This window comes from Lactuca saligna, chromosome 6 (assembly GCF_052625555.1).
Source record: "Lactuca saligna cultivar CGN05327 chromosome 6, ASM5262555v1, whole genome shotgun sequence".
Lineage (NCBI taxonomy): Eukaryota > Viridiplantae > Streptophyta > Magnoliopsida > Asterales > Asteraceae > Lactuca > Lactuca saligna.
Window position 1 is genome coordinate 126,078,497 of NC_136422.1, and position 22,137 is coordinate 126,100,633.

The window sequence follows — 22,137 nt, forward strand, 5'->3', positions numbered from 1 at the left end:
AGATCTCATCCAGAAAACTAATTCGAATGTGAAAAAATTTCACAATTCAATAAAAACAAAAAGATATAACTCTATAAGGGAACAAGCCGAAAAAAATAAATAAATAAATAAATAAAAGCAGTCATCTCAACCTTGGTAAAACGTATTGAGCATTTATAACTTTCCCTTGAGCTGTAGTATTTGAAATTAGTATCTATGAGTTATTCCAAAGCGAAGTCCAGATTATTACACAAACCCATTCATTGACAAAATATTTCCCTGATTATGGAACTATGAAGCTCTTCTTGTTAAATAAACTCATAAATGTTCATGATGCCTGAGCAAGGCCTTTTAGAAGGGAGACTACATCATCCGATGTTGGGAGTATGTAGCGGGCCTTTGTACGTGTTTTTCCAACCGCACATGAGAAATAGTTGTCCCTTTCTAGATCAAGTAAATTCCATGTTAACTTATTAAGGAATGGTGATGATTGTCTGTTACCATTCTCAACAACATTGTTAATGTCACTGTCATTATTATTGTTTTGCTTATTTTCCAAATCTGGTTCACGAGTATGTTTTTGAGACCCACTTCTCCCAAACATCCTGGAGCCAAAAGGATTTGTTGTATCACTTAGAATCAGTCTTGGAATGCTAATGTCCCTTGAGGGAAACTCAGGCTCAAATACTGTGTAAATATCTTCGTCCTGTAAAGGTTATCAAGTTTAAAACGCTTTTTTTTCCTGTGTGAGAAACTCTATATATACAGGGTTTTTTTATATAATATATACTTTAAAAAGATTAAAACTATATAATACATGTCGCCAAACACAATGTCACACAAAGTAGAAACTAGTTAAGATGCTGGAGCATATACCTTCCCTAGAGAATGGCCAATGCATAAGACATAATTTATTGGCGAGGAAATAGATTTGCAATTATTAATCTCTCCTAAAATGCGACCAATGGTAAGACCCTGTTTGTATGAAGAAATATTCATTTGAGAAACATCGATAAGAATATATGTTTATGATAGCATCCATGAGAACCAGCATATTTAAATAACATTGTTGCTGAAAAAGAGAGAAACAAGCACCTTTGTAACACCGAAGGGTCGGACCTCGACAGTACAGTCACCATGCACAACATCCACTGACGCATTAGATATCGAACCTGTCCAGAGATATTGCAACATGTCTCTGGCTTGAAGCCTCCCAAATTCCAAATCTGCATTAACAAACAATTAACTACATGATACTTATTGCAAGGATCATTGATCAGGATCATTAATCTCACACGCAATAATTATAAAAGTAGGAATAAAAAACATTAAGATAATATATTTATGGGTTTATGTCATTTTTGGATACTTAGCATTTTGTTTTATGTCCATAGCTTATGCTTACTTGATGGTTTAACTTATTTTAAGTTTTAATAGCCCATTGGACTTTTGGGTTTGTGGATTTTTGGCTTTATGCTCATTTACTTACCTATCTTTTGGTAGCTTAACTTTGGGTTCTGTATTTAGTTAGGTTAGTAAATTAACATAATTTTAGAAGTTAGGTGAGAAAATGAACACATAACCAAAAATTAAGCGGTCAAACCAAGAGTTAGGTGACTAAATGAATACAAAATCAAAAGTTCGGTGAACTTTTAAATCTTAAAATAAGTTTAGTGACCAAATGAGCACAAAATCAAAAGTTAAGTAACTAAAAATAACTTATACCTATATATTTATCTATTCAATTAACCTAGGAAGATGCATGGATTGGTGGTGATAAATACCCTATATTTTTCCCTTTGGATATTAGAAAACGGCACTTACTACCAATTGTCACTGTGTAATTTCCCTATTCTTCATGAATTCTTGTTCATCTAGTTTTACAGCAAGTTGTTACTTATTATATGCTTTTGATGATCCATTGTTGTATTTGTGTCATGTCTACTTGTTGTTTATATATGGTTGTTGTACTCTTATTTCGGTTTCATGAATGGTTTGTTTTTTCTTCAAGATATTTTACGTTAAAAAACATATAAAAATATAGTTGAGGGGTAATGAGACATTATAGTCAAAATTATGTACATTGGAAGCATACCTGCATACTTGTAGTTCCAAATTATTGATGTCTCACGAATCTCGATATAGGATTGTGGAGTTCTTTCCGTGAAATACGCGAAAACATGCTGTGAAAAGTTTATGGAGTTCAAAGATGAAAATACAAAGACACCAAATGGACAATGTAAACCTAGAATTAAATATGCTACGTACCTTTATACTATCAACCCAGTCCATGTTTAAATGTTCAGGCATCGTCATCATCCAGTCACCTTTAGTGGATCGCAAAAACATTCCGTTCTCAGCTGCCAACCACATATTGTACTCACCAAAATTTTAAGAAAATCAGTACAAGATTGTTAAACTAATAATCATAAAATCAAAACAGTAGTGTTATAATTTAGAGGGTTCTCATTAATATTATTGTAATTGGAAATATTATTAATGATGTAAACATTCATGATGTGAATTTGAAAGACCGAAGCACTCGAATATTGATGTGTTGTTTTATTATATATTTGAAACTATCATGATTGGATATTGTTTTCTTAGATTATTGGTAAGGTATTCGATCCCAAAAAGATATACAAATAATGTCATACCTCGTCCAATATAGCCCTGCCACTTCCACTAAGAAGAATGATAGTTGTTTTTGGATCACTACAAAGCCTATTAAGAGTTTCTTTCAAATCTGGGTGTAATTTAAGATCCATTTCTCTTATCTGATTGCCTTGACATCCATTAGGTGTATCAACTCGATCGGTCAAAGTAGCATTGAATCCCTGTAGTTTTTTTGGTGTCGAAATGTCAATATATCAAACTAGAAGTTGATGCAAATTCTACTCCTATACATTCTAAATGAAAATGCCACAATCAGACTGTTAGATGATTGTTTAGACTTGCCAATATTAGTAGTCGATTACTTGACTTGACATATCGCTCAATAGCCTCTTCAACTGGGAGCGGTGGTGGAAGTTGTCTAATTCTCAACTGTGCTTCAACCACAGTATCGTTCAGTGCACTAAATAACATTAAAAGAATTTTTAACCTTTAAAGCTCAAATCCAATCAAAAGCATGTTAGTTTCACAATCTGATTCAAATGACGATTTTATATGAGTGTTTTTCATTTCTTCACCTAATTATTGTTATAAGCCCAAACTTACCTTAATAAGGTTTCGGCCCATACTTGAGCAGTGTAGTTTGTGACATGTAAGAAGTTATGTAGATAACGTTTCTCTCTTTCTTCAGTTGACATATTCAAAGCATAGTATATGGAAGCTGCAACTTCGGGTATATTCCAAGGATTAACAAGTATGGCTCCTGCACCCAGCGACTGTGCAGCACCAGCAAACTATAGGTGTACCAGAAGAATGGAGATTTAGATATAAACAGAAGCTTATGATGATAAATCTTGAATTTTATTTTTATAAAAAGATTAGTAATAATTACTTCACTTAAAATGAGCACTCCTCTTTTGGCATCTTGGCATGCAAGAAACTCGTAACTTATAAGATTCATGCCTTCCCGTAGAGGTGTGATAAGTGCAATATCTGGCAGAGTGAAACATATTATCAGTGATGGCTGCTTTGATGTATTCATTTGAATGTTTTATGATTTTCCATTTAATTAAGAATGAACATCCAAATAAGGACACAATAGTTCTTTCTCAAACCAAAATTGCATCATAGATTCGGTATGGTAAAACCTTAGCGTGTTTAAGACACACAATACCTCGTACATCCCCCTTCCCATTAAAATTTCAGCAATCTTCATTTTTGGAAAGGTGGGAAGTTAAAAGCACCTATGTAACCGGTGAACCATTTACATATGGAGATTTGTGCGCACAAATTTTTATTTATTTTTTGTTCTTACTAAGCATATTTCTCGTAGTTTATATATATTCATATCTAAATGCAACAGGGGAACAATAGGGAAATATAGGGTTTGTGGTGGAGATCTGGATACCAACTTGGATCGTGATATTACTTTCCGAACTAATATTTCTACCCTATGCTTTGATTACAAGAAATTCAGCTTAGGATAATACAAGTGGACACTTACAATTCTAGGCACTGAAATCGTAAGCCAATATGTTAGAGGATTCCATGAAACTATGATGGAAACCGAGAGCTTAAGATCATAATCCCTTTTTGAAGAGGAAGAATTGTTTATATATAAACGAGATTAAGGTTTTCATTAGGGTTGGACCGTTATTAGTTGTTTTGGAAGCAAGTAATGTTAATCCAGATTTTATGATGATTTAGGGTTACCAAAACTAACGAGTTTTGTTAGTTTCACCATAATCACATTCAAGAAATTGAATTTTCCACTATGTTCCCATATGTAAAATTCGGTGAGGTTTTGGGACCCCAGCCAGGGGCTCTGCCCCTTGGACCCCGCTAAGGGCGCTGCCCGTTTGGAAACCCCGGACCCAGGAGTGCTACCCCCAGACCCCCGATTAGTTGTCGAACCTGCTTCTAATTCGATCTTATACATGTATGCACTCCACACAACCCCCGTACATATATTAGAGTAAAAATTATGAAGCCCCTTAGCTCATATGTTGGTTCCAATTACTTATGACATGGTGACACTAAAATCACCAACAGGAACCATTTACTAGAACCCCAGAAGAAGTCTCGTTAATATTTCTTGTCGGCTGACGCATAACAAAACACAAATCTTCTATAAACTGTGAGAAGTCAGAGAGGGGATAAGTACCAGTGACAGCATACAGTGCACATAAAGCATGAAAATCAATAGATCGATCCTGTCGATATCATGTGATAGTCTTTAATACTGAGACTAATATCTCTTATTTTCCATCAACACTTGTAAGGAATGTACACATATCTGATTCATTGATTATTTCGCCATATTTATATATATATATATATATATATATATATATATATATATATATATATATATATATATATATATATATATATATATATATATATATATATATATATATATTCAAATAAAAACTTTAAATATAATGAGACCATGAAAACACTATTTTTATATTATTATTATTTTTCAATAAATTTTGTATATACAACTTTATATTATTATTTAGAAATAAATATATAAATAATCATACATTATTATTCATATGAGATATTACTATAACACTATATATATTCAAACGTATAGCATAATAATAACATAAAAATAAATATATGAATAATCACATCTTAAGATTCACATGAGAATTTAATATAATGTTACACCAAGAAAATTCATAAAAGAATAATAAAATAAAAATAGTTTTATCACGTTCTCATTCTGTTTAGTGTTTTTATTTAAATTATATATATATATATATGTTTATTTACCAGCTGACCTCATTATTAACTAATAAAGTAGAAGACTAACTAGATAATGAATAGGAACGGTTGTTAATGTCCCAAATCTACCATTTATCCTTCCCACAATTTCATGAACCTGACTTGTGAGTTTTTGGTCTGCAAATGAACATATGGGAATGAACGATGCATTAGCATGAAACAATATCATGACCATAGTGAGAAGTAAATGTAGTGAATGGCACATAGAAAGTCTTTATAATCTGGAACAAAATAGAACAATTGAATACATTGATTGTATTTATTTACCATATAAAATGACCTTTTTATAGTTTAACTAGGCAAATGTCCGCGTGTTGTGCAGAAACATGTATATATGAAGTCTTTAAAAATATATGTTTTCTTTTAATATAACAATAACACTGTTGTCAAATTTGTCTAATAAATGGATATAATATATTCATTATTTGTATACTAAATTGATTATATATATATATATATATATATATATATATATATATATATATATATATATATATATATATATATATATATATATATATATATATATATAACACTACATATGAGGTATATAATTACATATCAACTATAAACTCGACTTATTGACAATCACTAATTTCAATGATTGTAATTCTACAACACAAAAATAAAATCAATGCATACTTAATGAAATCAAATGTATTATATATTGTTTTACTACATTATATATATATATATATATATATATATATATATATATATATATATATATATATACATTAAGTAAATTGATTTTTTTGTAAATCAATAAAAATTAAAGATAAAGTACATTGACAGACGATACAAATTGATAAAGTTATCAAGAAAATTAGTTATAATGGTTAATTTGTAGAAAGTTGAAGAGTTTTTAGTATTAAAATAGATTAATGTTATGGTTAATTAGTAGGAAGTTGAAGTGTTAGGAGTTTTAAATGATTATAATTCAAGATAAATGACTTATCTTGAATCATATTAATTTGGATGACCTTTATTATATATATATATATATATATATATATATATATATATATATATATATATATATATGTGTGTGTGTGTGTGTGTGTGTGTGTCTAAGTGCGTGTGTGCATGTGTAGACGACGATATCATGGAAACATACATTCAGAAATATCAGTTCTTGGTGGTATTGCAATCTGCAGCAAAACAACTTTATCACGCCAAACTGGATTTTCCTCAAGGAATTTCTCAAATGCTAGTATTTTTTGGGGAATACCTTTGATCATATCTAAATCATCGAGACCTAACAACACCTGTGAAAACAATGCAACATAATTCAAAAGAGATGTATTTGTTAGAATTGATTACTTTTTTGAACAACAAATCAAACCTACTCCTATACTACTCCTAATTCCATTTATGTTCCAGAGGGGACTTGAACTCTCGACCTCAAGGAGTGGCGAATACATAGATACCGTTGTTGTGTAGAAGCCATTTAGTTAAAATTGATTACTTGATTGACATTTGATGATGAACATTTACTTAGGAGCTAATTTTAAATATCATAGGAAATTCTGTAGTGATATTAGCTTTAGATGAAAAAACGATGATGATCCTTGTGGGTTAAACTAATTTATGTATTTGGTACCAATTATTTTTAAATCTCATCAACTGTATAATTTTTTATTTTTAATTTTTTTATTTTGATCATTGTAATTGGTCAACTTAAAAGGGCTATATTACAAATACTCCTATAGTATACTTTTTATACATTTATAATTTGTTTATTTATTTTTATTAGGACCCAATTATCTTTCTTCATCTCAAGTCCACCACTTTCCTTTCCAGTGGACATCCCACATATACTTTTACAATACCATCATAACCTCTGCAACCACCACAAAGGCAAGTACCAATAGGAACCCGAAAAAACTGTAAATTTGGTCCTTATGGTTTGTAAAAAACTTTGGATGGTATCCAAAATCTTTTCGAATTGCATGGATGGTCCAAAATCAGAAATTTTCCATGGATTTGGTCCTCTCAAACTCTATCATCTCTGAATTTGGTCCACATATAACCTAAAATGACTGATATACCCTTTCAATGATTCTTTTTTAATTTCATTTCCTTTTCCTTTTTGTATATTTATGTTAATTACTTCTCTCTCTCTCTCTCCCTCTCTCTCTCCCTCTCAAACACACACACACAAATGTCACCTTCTTCTAAAGGATTCCATGGAAGAGTTCCATTTTTATTACCGACATCTTCTTCAACGTCGATCTACAATAAAGACTCATCATCACAATGGAGATATTCTGATGATGAGTTGTATGAGTATGAGTAGTTCATGTGAAAATACTACCTCGTCGACTCAATTCTCTTCTGGAATTGGTACTCCGATAACCTTCTTAGTGATTCCTTACAAAGGGTGTCATATTGTTTTGCAATAAGGCTAAAATCAAGACTCACCCAACTTCACTGACACTAGCATCAACAAAACTCATCAGGAGGGAATTTAGGTTTGAACATTAGTGTGGATGAATGGAGGTAATTAAGTAATCAACCAATTCCGTTTTCCATAACCTAAATTAGAACCAATAGCATCACTACTTCTTCTTTATCCATTCAACCGATATAAATTCTTTAAAATCTCGTATTCTCATATAGACATGACATCTTTGTTGAATCCACCTTCTAGCATTACATAAGCCAATAAAAATTTGTACATGCATCCATGTTTGTTCTTGATTGTACATAAAATCCCCAAACTAGATGTCAGAATTGCTAGGGTCGACGGTGATAAGAAGGTCGTCGGACCTGTTCTACGTAGAGATGCATCTTTGATAAGGAGGTCGTCTGATTTATCGCTAGAGGCAGAAGAAGAAGCATGTAGAGGAAGAAGATGCATGTAGAGAAAGAAGATGAACTTAGAGAACCCATATAAAGTTCATGCTCATTAATCTGAAGCTATGGTCGACAATAGATCGGTAGGAAGGATAGTATAGGCAGCAATGCAGACGGTGGGGGTAGGCCGCAACAAAAGATGAAGATGACCGTGGTGGATATGGAGGGGTGTGGTGGTGAATAAGTGAAATTGGGATGGGGTGGTTACCTGGTTGGTGTCGATTGGGGGGAGAAAGAGAGAGAGAGAGAGAGAGAGAGAGAGAGAGAGAGAGAGAGAGAGAGAGAGTTAGGGGTAGTGGTTTTTATAAGAGGGTGATAATTTATTTTTATTTTTTTATTATTTAAATACTAAAACAAATAAAAATGTAAAATAGAAATAATAAGTGCAAAATTGTCATTTTAACCTTTTCAGAACTAAAATCACACGAAATTCCTAATTTTAGACCTTTCATGCAAGTCAAAAACTTTTTGGACCCTATCCATAGTTTTTACGAAACCACAAAACCAATTTTGTTGTTTCGTCTAGGAAACCACTAGTACCCATAATCAAACCAAGTGAAGCTGAATCTTCAAATCCGTAAAATTAAACATAACAAATTCTGAGGATCAAACAAGATAAATTCCCAAATTCATCGTGGGCATATACGTTCCCACCAAGGCGGTGGCAGAAGGGTGTTGATTATATCTCAGGTGGGTGACATTTGAGAGACTTGGATAGAGGAATGTTGTATGGTAGATTGATGTTTTTTCATTGGTCGATTTGAGAGAGGTGGAGAAGATCTGTGTTAGACTTAGAATCAGCTAATTCTTTTATTACCATTGACGGTATCTTTATCATTTTAACTTCTAGTTTATTAGATTTGTTATTTATCGTTAATGATGTATATATGTGAGTTGTAGCAGTTTTGATCATAAATGAATAAGATTTTATGTTATATGTTTATATTGTTTCTCTCTATAACATTTGTGACAACCGTCATATTCGGGTCAATTTGTGACAATCGTCAATCTTGAGTCAAGTCAAGCCGGTCAACTCTATTAAACCTTGTGTATTAGGTCGATGAATCGATAAAGCAAGAACATATGAGTTTTTGATTCGCAATTGGATTGATGATTGAGGGATGATTCATGAAGAAAAACGCGAAGTCAAGGACTATGAAATTGTTGGTTGCAAGAATTTAAAAACTCGATTGTGGAGTTGTTGATGCTCATTTTGCGAAAGTAAAACAATCGAGTGTTCGCATCTATGAATCAATTTGAAGTCAATTGAGTTAATATTCGCATATGGGTTCAACATATGAAAATTTTGATTTCGCAAGTTTAGAGTTCAAGAACTAAACTGTGTTCGCATCTGGAATGAAAATGCGAAGGTGATTAATGCGAAGGGATGCGAAGGGTGTAAGAATGAAAATGCGAAGGTGATTAATGCGAAGGGATGCGAAGGGTGTAAGAATGAAAATGCGAAGGTGATTAATGCGAAGGGATGCGAAGGGTGTAAGAATGAAAATGCGAAGGTGATTAATGCGAAGGGATGCGAAGGGTGTAAGAATGAAAATGCGAAGGTGATTAATGCGAAGGGATGCGAAGGGTGTAAGAATGAAGATGCGAAGTATTTCACAGTAGAATGCGAATTGGGGAAGAAAACAGAAGATTTCAAATATTGTCCCTGGAGTTTCGCATTTTTGGAAATAAATACTCAACTTCGCAAATGGGGGTCATAAAATGATGAAATTGCAGAATTTTTAAAGAGATACACACACATAGACAACCACACATATATTTAGAAAATTAAACTAAAAATGGGATATAGACTATTATAAGACATTGTTCTTGACTTTTGAGTCCAAAGACGTATGATCCGAACTTTAATTGTGAAATCGTCCTTGATTGAGTCAATTTCCTTTATAGGAGTAATATATTCCATTGTGCCTTGCAAGTTAAAAAAAAAAAAATCAAAGTCACAAGCAACCACCCCACACCCACTCTATGACCAGCCATACCTCCCCACCTTACCTATATCACTTCAATGTTCCCTTACACTCAAATTTCACCCACTCCCACGTTTTTGAGCTGGAACAATCAACCACACTCCTCATTTTCTCTCATTTCTCTCATTCCACTAAGTAACAAGCATCACTTTTTCTCTCAAACTCTTCTACACAAATTTTCGAGATCCAAGGCTGGATTCAAGCGTTCTTCCACACTTAGTAAGTAAAAATTCATCCTCCCTATTATTATTTCACTTCATTCTACTCAAATCTTTGGTTGCTTACACAAACTCCCTAACTATGATGTTAGATTCTCGAAAACCTTCAAGGCATCTCCAAGTGTTCTTGAATTAAACACTTCCATTCTTCAACAATCATCTACTGAAATCACTCAAGGTGAGTTCATACCCCTACATTTTCATGTTTTCTCAAGTTTTCAGGGGGGGAATACAAGTTAAAACACTAAGAACATAACTAGATTTTTCTAACAGCCTTCATCAGAAAAGTTCAACTCCATTCACGGACTGTTTTGGGCATCTTAAACATTTTTGTTTTCAAAACTGTACAAGGTGCAAATAGTTTAAGTTTTTAGCTTTAAAATGACTACTTTCACATCTCCATACGATTTTTCTACAATTTATGGTAATTTTTACAAAACTGCCTATCACTTCAAACAACAATCCGGACCAGTCTGTGATTATGGACTTTTTCACCCAAGTTAGAGGTCATTATAAATTGTGATAAAAATTATGAGCAAACTAGACACATTTTGTGAACTCTCAGAATTTACGGATCTAGTTTTCGACTTCGTATGATTTTTCTATGATTTTTCCAAAACAGGGCAGAATTGCTAAATTTTACCAACAATATGTAAATATCATAACACTTTGTATTATGTTGAGCAAAGTGTATAATCATAAGTTTTAATGTTTGAATGTGTTTCCTAGTTAGTTTATCATTATGAACTGAAACTAAGACATTCATATTAAATATTATCCATTCATTTTGGAACACGTATTATTTAACTATAAAAAGTATAGTTTGAATATATTTATAACACTAATACATTTCCAAAAAAGGGTTCATACATATTATACACATTTTAGATAAACTATAATAGGTATAGTTTATGATACATCACTCTACGCACTCGTACCAGAAGTGTACATTCATATAAGAAAGATTCCTATTCGCACACATTTCACGTAAGTTAATCTATGGTTTGATAAATTCACGACACTAATACATTTCCATAAAAGGATTCATACATATTACATACGTTTTAGATAAACTATAATAGGTATAGTTTATGATACATCACTCTACGCACTCGTACAAAAAGGGTACATTCATACAAGAAAGATTTATATTCACACACATTTCAAGTAAACTTGTTATCCTATATTGTGAGTTTCTCTATTTTTCTCTCTCTCCCCCGTACGTCCGAGTGCGGGATATAATTCCTGGTAGTTATAATCAGAATCTCCTTGAGGGAGAACGTGATACTTGTATATAGATCTATATTGGGATTGACACCCCACACCTTGCTGCTAGCTACAGTTGGACCTGCAGGTCTACGGGTGACAAATGTCATTTCATTTTTTTCGCGACACTGAGAACGTCGTGGCAGGTTCACATAGTCATAGTATGATTATAACGGCTCACATAGGGAACAATCCATAAGTTTACGGGATTTTATTTTTAAAACCTAAATGAGTTTTATGTCGATTTAAAATCACCTTTTATCTCTATGGGTACAAATACGAAGTACCGGGTCTCTATACAAAGCTATTATGATATTAAAACTACACATCCTCTAAAATTGTTAGACTTCAACTATAGTCGCTGAGCGTATATGTTGAGTCATATAAGAATTTAGTCTTGATTGGCCTAGAATTGGTGGTGCCCGCCTCATCTCCTGTTCCTCGTTGGGTTGTGGACCTAGGGCAGACCCACTATATTCAACGTTTTATCTAAGTTAAGTCTTATATAACTTTATATGTTGGACGATTATAGAGGAACTCTACGGATTACTCTAGGGTTTATTACAGCATCATGTAGGATTATTTCTATTCATACTTAACTAAGAAAATATTGGATTTTCTGGAAATCAAACTAAATCGATTTTACAAGGAAAAACGGTTTCTACTTCAAACAAAACTCTTATGAACTCACCAACCTTTGTGTTGACACTCTTTAAAACTACTTGTATTCTCAGGAAATCAGTGAAACAGGAAAACTTCATCGCTTTGAGGATGGGACGCTAAACCGTCAACAATTTATTTTGTCATCATAATGTAATTGCTTTTGAAACATGTAAACATATACTTTGGTGTAACTTTTGCAATTATATTTATGGTGGTTGTTTTTACTTTGAGCACTATTATACACGTTGTTGTGATACTGTACATGAAGTCCTCCACCCCCAGACGTTTCCGCCATCCTTGGTTTGGGGGTGTGACAGATTGGTATCAGAGCATTGTTTATAGTGAACTAAGTATATCGAACCACATAAGATATACAAACTATAAATGCATTGGGACTAAGGTCTCTGATTTTAAGATTTCAAAACCACTATACCTTTAAGAATAAATAACTTTTGTTAAAAGTATACATGCATGCATACATACTAAGGTCAGCATCATTTTAGGGCAAAACAAAAGTAATGATTGTTGGATATCACAGTTAAGCCTGGGGATGTATGATCAGTCTTGGGAATAGCATAGCCTGATCAACTATGCTGGTCCGAGGAGTGATTAGCATATGCCCAAGAATGGTTGTGATGTGGCAACAAGTCTAAAAACTTACCAACACTACCACAATGAGAACATAAGAATGGAACATGAGTTTAAAATACTATAGGAGTATTTTGTAATATCATAATTTATATGAAAAGTAAATAGATCCTCAATGATAGGTCTATAGTCCCTAGGTGGATACCTTAAGGTTATATATAACTTAGAAATTATAGACTTAGAATTTGTGGTCATTACTTTACTTCCTTTTCCTTGTTTGGATGTGGACTTAGAGTGGGATCACTTATTCAAAGGTCTATCGTATCTTGTTATATGTAATTAGAATGCACTATGTCATTATAGAAGTAACTAATAAGGATTTCCCCCTATAAGTAATTGATAATAGAGTTAGACGCATAGTACTTATCTCCTCCACTTCTATTCTCGCAAATACGACATAGCAAAAATCCTACTCACCGGACGATCCTTACTTTCCTAATCCGAACTCGAGGAATGGTGAATGATTATGAGAAGAATCATCAGCGGGACCGGAGGTAATCAATCCTCCATGCATAGCAAGGGTTCTGTGAACCGTTCTGACTATAACGAAACCGTGAACCGTTGGGCAATCGTGATCGAGGGTTGAATGTCGACAACAATGAAAACAACCACCATGTGGAGACCAACGAGGGTGCTATGACCTCAACCACGGGGGACCGACGGACAGAGCCCTCCCGGCAAGGACCCGGCAGATCGCGATGATCATGGATCAAAACAGGAAGACTACAATCTGAGTTCAGAAAACTGCGCGCTACTATAAACCCCACCATCTCATGTACCGGTGACTCAGAATTATACTACTATTTCCCGAGACCAACTCTCTTTTTAGGACCTTATCGCCACTCGTGAAGAGGAAAGAGAGTAACAGGGTAGGACACACATCATTCAAAGAAAGGATGATTGTAGCCAGGCGTTGATTGACAAAGCTACAAAAATTGCATCGACCTTGTCCCAGGCATCACAAGGGATGGATCATCGTGAGTAGAGTTCATGCCGCTCACCAGACCTGGTAAAGTAGCTCCATAAGTATGCGTTGGTGCTACTCTATTGTAAGAAAAATCACGACACTACAAACTAAATGGTCATACTAATCGAGGAAACTATCTATTATCAAAACCCGCCCATGCACAAATGTGAAGTAGACCTGCATCGAGGTCAAAATTTTCACTGAAACCACGATTCCTACAGTCATATTAACAAGATGGGTTTAGGACGTACCTAACAGACTCGAAGGACTATCTAGCCTTAATTATATAACTAAGCATACATCAATAGGTCGTGATAAGGACCTAGCTTGGGCCAAGTATAAGGTTTCACTTGGAAACAGAACTACTAAAATACATGAGTTTATTATACAAAGAATCTCGTTATAAATTGTTTTCAGAACACCCTAAACAACCGAACTTTGATGCAAATCGATATGAGATAAACTTAGTTAGAAAACTCGCGACATATAGCCATTCTATAAACTCATTATCGTCTCACCCTTTAAACATTAGTTGAGAAGTTTCTTCTTCATAGACCTATGGGTGCGATCATACCAGCACTAATGCACCGGATCCCCTCAAAATTTCCTCAGCCAAGATTGTTAGGACAAACATGATTCTAAGAGGAGTAAGATTTAACGTCCGTATGAAACCCACTCCTACCCATTGCCATAACTCCATCTCGGGAGCGTTAGTAGAAACACTAAGGATAGTACAGTAATGTGTAAAAATTTATATGCGTAAATATAAATTGTAAGGATGCACTTAAGACAATCATTTCCACTAACGAAGTCGTTTTTCGTCATGAAACAGAGCTATGTCTTCACCAAGAGGCAACAAACCAACTAGCAAGGCGCCAGCACTTCGGATAGACGCTGCTACTTTTCAAGCTACAGTCACGGCAGCCGTGGCAGCCGTCATGGTGCATTTCAATACTAACAACACCAACAAGGGTGGAAGCGGTACTAACAATACAAATTGTGGTAACAATCAGGGACACCAATGGGTACCTACCAACAAAAATACCTCAGGTCACGAACCTACGAACAAGAAGAGAAAGTTTTGGGACATGAAAAAGCGCCACCAATCAAAGGGATACACTAAAAGACAACAGCCTAAGGCCGCCCCTACCATTACAATAGCAATCATGACAAATGCCTCGACACTAGCCTCGGGGTCTTCCACCCAAATGTCTGCCAGACCATATGAGGGAACACTTCCAAAATGCAACAAGTGTAACTTCCATCACACTGGGGCTTGCCGAAAGATGCATTGCAAAAACTGCGGCAGAGAGGGGCACACTACTCGTTTCTGTAAGGCACCAGCACGACCCATCAACCAGGTACCCGGCTCTGGAGCAAGCCCAACCTGTTACGAGTGTGGAGAAACGGGACACTTTAAAAGGGAATGCCCAAGAACAAGAGATGCTGGTGGTGGCGGGAGGGTGTTTGCAATCACCGAGGGAGAAACCACTCCGGAACTGCCTGCAAATATCAGTACGTGTTTCTAACATCGACATTTAAATCCCGAATTTCTTTATATGATAAATCTAGCATCGATTAAAGCATGCATAGTAGTAATCATGTGACATCGGGCGAATTATTCCTCGCCATAATCAAATTCTGGTACTACGAAAAGTCATCCCCATCTTTCCTCTAAATTCCTGGATCCCCATTCGAAGTGCAAATTTCGGGACGAAATTCCCTTTAACGGGGGGATGATGTGACAACCGTCATATTCGGGTCAATTTGTGACAATCGTCAATCTTGAGTCAAGTCAAGTCATCAAGTCAAGCCGGTCAACTCTATTAAACCTTGTGTATTAGGTCGATGAATCGATAAAGCAAGAACATATGAGTTTTTGATTCGCAATTGGATTGATGATTGAGGGATGATTCATGAAGAAAAACGCGAAGTCAAGGACTATGAAATTGTTGGTTGCAAGAATTTAAAAACTCGATTGTGGAGTTGTTGATGCTCATTTTGCGAAAGTAAAACAATCGAGTGTTCGCATCTATGAATCAATTTGAAGTCAATTGAGTTAATATTCGCATATGGGTTCAACATATGAAAATTTTGATTTCGCAAGTTTAGAGTTCAAGAACTAAACTGTGTTCGCATCTGGAATGAAAATGCGAAGGTGATTAATGCGAAGGGATGCGAAGGGTGTAAGAATGAAAATGCGAAGGTGATTAATGCGAAGGGATGCGAAGGGTGTAAGAATGAAAATGCGAAGGTGATTAATGCGAAGGGATGCGAAGGGTGTAAGAATGAAAATGCGAAGGTGATTAATGCGAAGGGATGCGAAGGGTGTAAGAATGAAAATGCGAAGGTGATTAATGCGAAGGGATGCGAAGGGTGTAAGAATGAAGATGCGAAGTATTTCACAGTAGAATGCGAATTGGGGAAGAAAACAGAAGATTTCAAATATTGTCCCTGGAGTTTCGCATTTTTGGAAATAAATACTCAACTTCGCAAATGGGGGTCATAAAATGATGAAATTGCAGAATTTTTAAAGAGATACACACACATAGACAACCACACATATATTTAGAAAATTAAACTAAAAATGGGATATAGACTATTATAAGACATTGTTCTTGACTTTTGAGTCCAAAGACGTATGATCCGAACTTTAATTGTGAAATCGTCCTTGATTGAGTCAATTTCCTTTATAGGAGTAATATATTCCATTGTGCCTTGCAAGTTAAAAAAAAAAAAAATCAAAGTCACAAGCAACCACCCCACACCCACTCTATGACCAGCCATACCTCCCCACCTTACCTATATCACTTCAATGTTCCCTTACACTCAAATTTCACCCACTCCCACGTTTTTGAGCTGGAACAATCAACCACACTCCTCATTTTCTCTCATTTCTCTCATTCCACTAAGTAACAAGCATCACTTTTTCTCTCAAACTCTTCTACACAAATTTTCGAGATCCAAGGCTGGATTCAAGCGTTCTTCCACACTTAGTAAGTAAAAATTCATCCTCCCTATTATTATTTCACTTCATTCTACTCAAATCTTTGGTTGCTTACACAAACTCCCTAACTATGATGTTAGATTCTCGAAAACCTTCAAGGCATCTCCAAGTGTTCTTGAATTAAACACTTCCATTCTTCAACAATCATCTACTGAAATCACTCAAGGTGAGTTCATACCCCTACATTTTCATGTTTTCTCAAGTTTTTAGGGGGGGAATACAAGTTAAAACACTAAGAACATAACTAGATTTTTCTAACAGCCTTCATCAGAAAAGTTCAACTCCATTCACGGACTGTTTTGGGCATCTTAAACATTTTTGTTTTCAAAACTGTACAAGGTGCAAATAGTTTAAGTTTTTAGCTTTAAAATGACTACTTTCACATCTCCATACGATTTTTCTACAATTTATGGTAATTTTTACAAAACTGCCTATCACTTCAAACAACAATCCGGACCAGTCTGTGATTATGGACTTTTTCACCCAAGTTAGAGGTCATTATAAATTGTGATAAAAATTATGAGCAAACTAGACACATTTTGTGAACTCTCAGAATTTACGGATCTAGTTTTCGACTTCGTATGATTTTTCTATGATTTTTCCAAAACAGGGCAGAATTGCTAAATTTTACCAACAATATGTAAATATCATAACACTTTGTATTATGTTGAGCAAAGTGTATAATCATAAGTTTTAATGTTTGAATGTGTTTCCTAGTTAGTTTATCATTATGAACTGAAACTAAGACATTCATATTAAATATTATCCATTCATTTTGGAACACGTATTATTTAACTATAAAAAGTATAGTTTGAATATATTTATAACACTAATACATTTCCAAAAAAGGGTTCATACATATTATACACATTTTAGATAAACTATAATAGGTATAGTTTATGATACATCACTCTACGCACTCGTACCAGAAGTGTACATTCATATAAGAAAGATTCCTATTCGCACACATTTCACGTAAGTTAATCTATGGTTTGATAAATTCACGACACTAATACATTTCCATAAAAGGATTCATACATATTACATACGTTTTAGATAAACTATAATAGGTATAGTTTATGATACATCACTCTACGCACTCGTACAAAAAGGGTACATTCATACAAGAAAGATTTATATTCACACACATTTCAAGTAAACTTGTTATCCTATATTGTGAGTTTCTCTATTTTTCTCTCTCTCCCCCGTACGTCCGAGTGCGGGATATAATTCCTGGTAGTTATAATCAGAATCTCCTTGAGGGAGAACGTGATACTTGTATATAGATCTATATTGGGATTGACACCCCACACCTTGCTGCTAGCTACAGTTGGACCTGCAGGTCTACGGGTGACAAATGTCATTTCATTTTTTTCGCGACACTGAGAACGTCGTGGCAGGTTCACATAGTCATAGTATGATTATAACGGCTCACATAGGGAACAATCCATAAGTTTACGGGATTTTATTTTTAAAACCTAAATGAGTTTTATGTCGATTTAAAATCACCTTTTATCTCTATGGGTACAAATACGAAGTACCGGGTCTCTATACAAAGCTATTATGATATTAAAACTACACATCCTCTAAAATTGTTAGACTTCAACTATAGTCGCTGAGCGTATATGTTGAGTCATATAAGAATTTAGTCTTGATTGGCCTAGAATTGGTGGTGCCCGCCTCATCTCCTGTTCCTCGTTGGGTTGTGGACCTAGGGCAGACCCACTATATTCAACGTTTTATCTAAGTTAAGTCTTATATAACTTTATATGTTGGACGATTATAGAGGAACTCTACGGATTACTCTAGGGTTCATTACAGCATCATGTAGAATTATTTCTATTCATACTTAACTAAGAAAATATTGGATTTTCTGGAAATCAAACTAAATCGATTTTACAAGGAAAAACGGTTTCTACTTCAAACAAAACTCTTATGAACTCACCAACCTTTGTGTTGACACTCTTTAAAACTACTTGTATTCTCAGGAAATCAGTGAAACAGGAAAACTTCATCGCTTTGAGGATGGGACGCTAAACCGTCAACAATTTATTTTGTCATCATAATGTAATTGCTTTTGAAACATGTAAACATATACTTTGGTGTAACTTTTGCAATTATATTTATGGTGGTTGTTTTTACTTTGAGCACTATTATACACGTTGTTGTGATACTGTACATGAAGTCCTCCACCCCCAGACGTTTCCGCCATCCTTGGTTTGGGGGTGTGACAACATTGAAAGTTAAAAATCTACAATGTCGGTTTCTGGCCAGAGGGGGAGTACAACAGGTTTATCTTCGAGTTGGTATTCAATTTGAATGGAGAGAAAGAGATCAAAGATGATCAAAGATGTTGTTTAAGTGGGATTGGACACTAATATATCTCACTTTGTATAGAAAAAATATTTAAATAATAAAAAAGTTAAAAATATATTACAAATAATACTTAGGGCAAAATAGTTTATTTATGTTGTCTAGGAATAAAAAAAGTGTAAGAGAACTATACAAAAATAAAAACACATTGATTGTCCGAATTAAAAAAATTGTAAGAGAACTATACACAAATTAACTCAAACCACAGGGATCGGTCATTTAAACTGCACTAAACTAAATATTAAAACAATAATTATTACGGTAATTACTTCTTTAATGTTAAGTGCAGTGTAAACGAACGATCCATGTGATTTGAGTTAATTTTTGTATAGCTCTTTTACTCTCTTTTTTTTTAAATTTGGACAATCGATATGTTTTTATTTTTGGCATCTCCTTAAACTCTAGATGGCATCTCATTAAACTTGAGATGATTTTGAGGAAAACAAACTAAATATTTCGAAATAAGACAATGAAAACGACCCATGGATATCCTTTGGTGAAAACATTAGCCAATTGAATAGTTTTAGATATAGAAAGTACCTTGACAATGATCTCAATATATTTTTTATTAATAAATGATCTGAATTCTCCCCGGGAGTTATATGATTACTTCTTTTTAAAGATATAAGTATAAGGAACGTTACAGTCTATATATGTAGGTCATTATAGTTTCTTTATTTTTATGAATCTAGAAACATAATCCCTTATATTCCATCGAAATTGCACGTATTCTCCCACCCTTCATTGATATTAGTTGTATGTTATGTAGTTTTCTTATCAGGATTTGCACTTAATTTCTTGTGTTTATTTGATCAGTATATACATCTACTTTCTCCATGTTTGGTTAATTTCTACAACAAATAGTATCAAAACCATTCCCGTACAAAATTATTGTTGATTTCTCTAAGGTTTTACTAATGGTGCTATTGGTCTAACTTGGTCTGTCTCTAGAAAGGTTGCAGTGTGGGGAAAAATCTCCCACATGCACTTGTCCCTTGCGAACTTCTAGGTTGATATCAATATCTTCTTTGTCTTTCAAGATAACAAGTGGAAATGGATTGGATATATAGGTGAAGAAAGATTTATTGTCAAGACTCTTAGGAACATTATAGTTTGCAAAACACTAGAATAAAACGACATTGAAACTTTTTTGAATTGAATTGTTCCCGGTAAGGCCAATATCCTCATTTGGAGAACAGATCTTGGAAGACTGACAACCAAAACAAATCTTCACATAATTGGAGTTTTGTCACACCCCAAAACCGACCATTCAAGCTCCTAGATCATAAGTACTCTTGTTCTGACTTGTTATGTGCTAGGTTTAATATGTTTAGACCTTAGAAACATCAAGAATCAAAGGTTGAATGAGAGTTTACGGCCAAGGATCTCCCAAGGCCATAAACTCCCTTTAAGGGTGCAATGATGCCCTCTCTTCCTTCCTTATGCCCAAAACTTAGCCTAGAACTAACCACCATTGAACTAGGGACCTCAAACATCAAAATGGTACTTCATAACATGAGTTTACGGCCATAAACACATGGGGAAGTGGTCCCCAAGTCATAAACTCAAGTTGAGGTCAATTCATGGACCTTAAACTCACCAAGCCTCTTGTTTATCCTTGGAACACTTAACCACTTAAGGCATCATACCTTTAAGCCTCAAATTGAGACCTTTTAGAGAGTTTATGTCCAAGAGTAAACTCCCCTGGGCCGTAAACTCCATTAAGTATGGTTCATGGGCCATAAACTCACTAACAATGCCTTGCACTCCTTTGTTGCAACCCAATGGCCTCCTAGCACTTTGACCAAAGTGTTTTCCACACATTAGGGTGTTTATACTTGTCTAATTAGTGTTATAATCACTAATCGTATACATACATATAAGTTTAAATGTTATTAGGATCATTGTGTGTGTTCAAGTCTTCACTTGACACCTAGCTCTTGTCCGATACTTCCATACGATCCACTTAATTCAGGTGAGTTCATACCCCTTAATTAACCTTTTAAATGTTTTTAAATGTTTATAAATTATTTTATTTGGGGGGGGGGGGGGTGGGGGAAAATACAAGTTGAATCATGCTAGTTATTATATCAATCGCACGTGATTAATAACTACCATACAAATGGATTTACTACACTTTTAGTTGTTTACTCAGTATACTACTTCCAAATGACTTACCAAAATGTTTTTACATGTTAAACTCTTTATGAAACTGTCTTACATACTGTAACTTTCCTTTCAAACTTTGTTAAAATTGTGTTTCAAACAAAGGATTTCTTATAATTAAAATTGTCTTATCAAACAAATTGCTTTCAAATCGTTTTATAAACTGACATCAAGTCATCAATTCTTATTTATTAAACTTTTCAAAGGTTTTACAAAACTTTTTTTATACTTATATATAGTCATAAAAGTTCTATCAGTCAATTCAGTACCTTTTGGTATCAAAGGTATACCTTCGGTTATACACGTACATTAATAGTAACTATAATAGGTATAGTTAGGAGATACTACTTACTATTCCAAGTACAATGAATCACAGAAAAGTCAGTTCATTCAAGAGTCTATACTAATACATACATACAATATGAAGAGATACTAGTACATACTATTATAGAGATACTATTACAGAGATACTATTACAGAGATACTATTACATAAATACTATATGATGAGATACTAATACATATTATATGAGTAGATACTATTATATACGTACAGGACTAACCATTCTACACCCATCTGTTAGCTACAGAGGGA

At 34.2% G+C, this 22,137-nt stretch overlaps 1 protein-coding gene across 1 annotated transcript; it reads right to left on the reverse strand.

Annotated features, from left to right (window-relative positions):
• Positions 1–263: 263 nt before the first annotated feature.
• Positions 264–3,661, reverse strand: LOC145000971 (alpha,alpha-trehalose-phosphate synthase [UDP-forming] 1-like). The gene is made up of 9 exons (XM_078960282.1): positions 3,485–3,661; positions 3,199–3,386; positions 2,938–3,055; positions 2,639–2,816; positions 2,248–2,372; positions 2,075–2,162; positions 1,075–1,205; positions 856–954; positions 264–685 (listed from the first exon to the last, which is right to left on the reverse strand). Exons 1-9 carry the CDS (start codon positions 3,632–3,634, stop codon positions 308–310), a joined length of 1,455 nt encoding a protein of 484 aa, XP_078816408.1. The 5' UTR covers positions 3,635–3,661; the 3' UTR covers positions 264–307.
• Between the last annotated feature and the right edge of the window lie 18,476 nt (positions 3,662–22,137).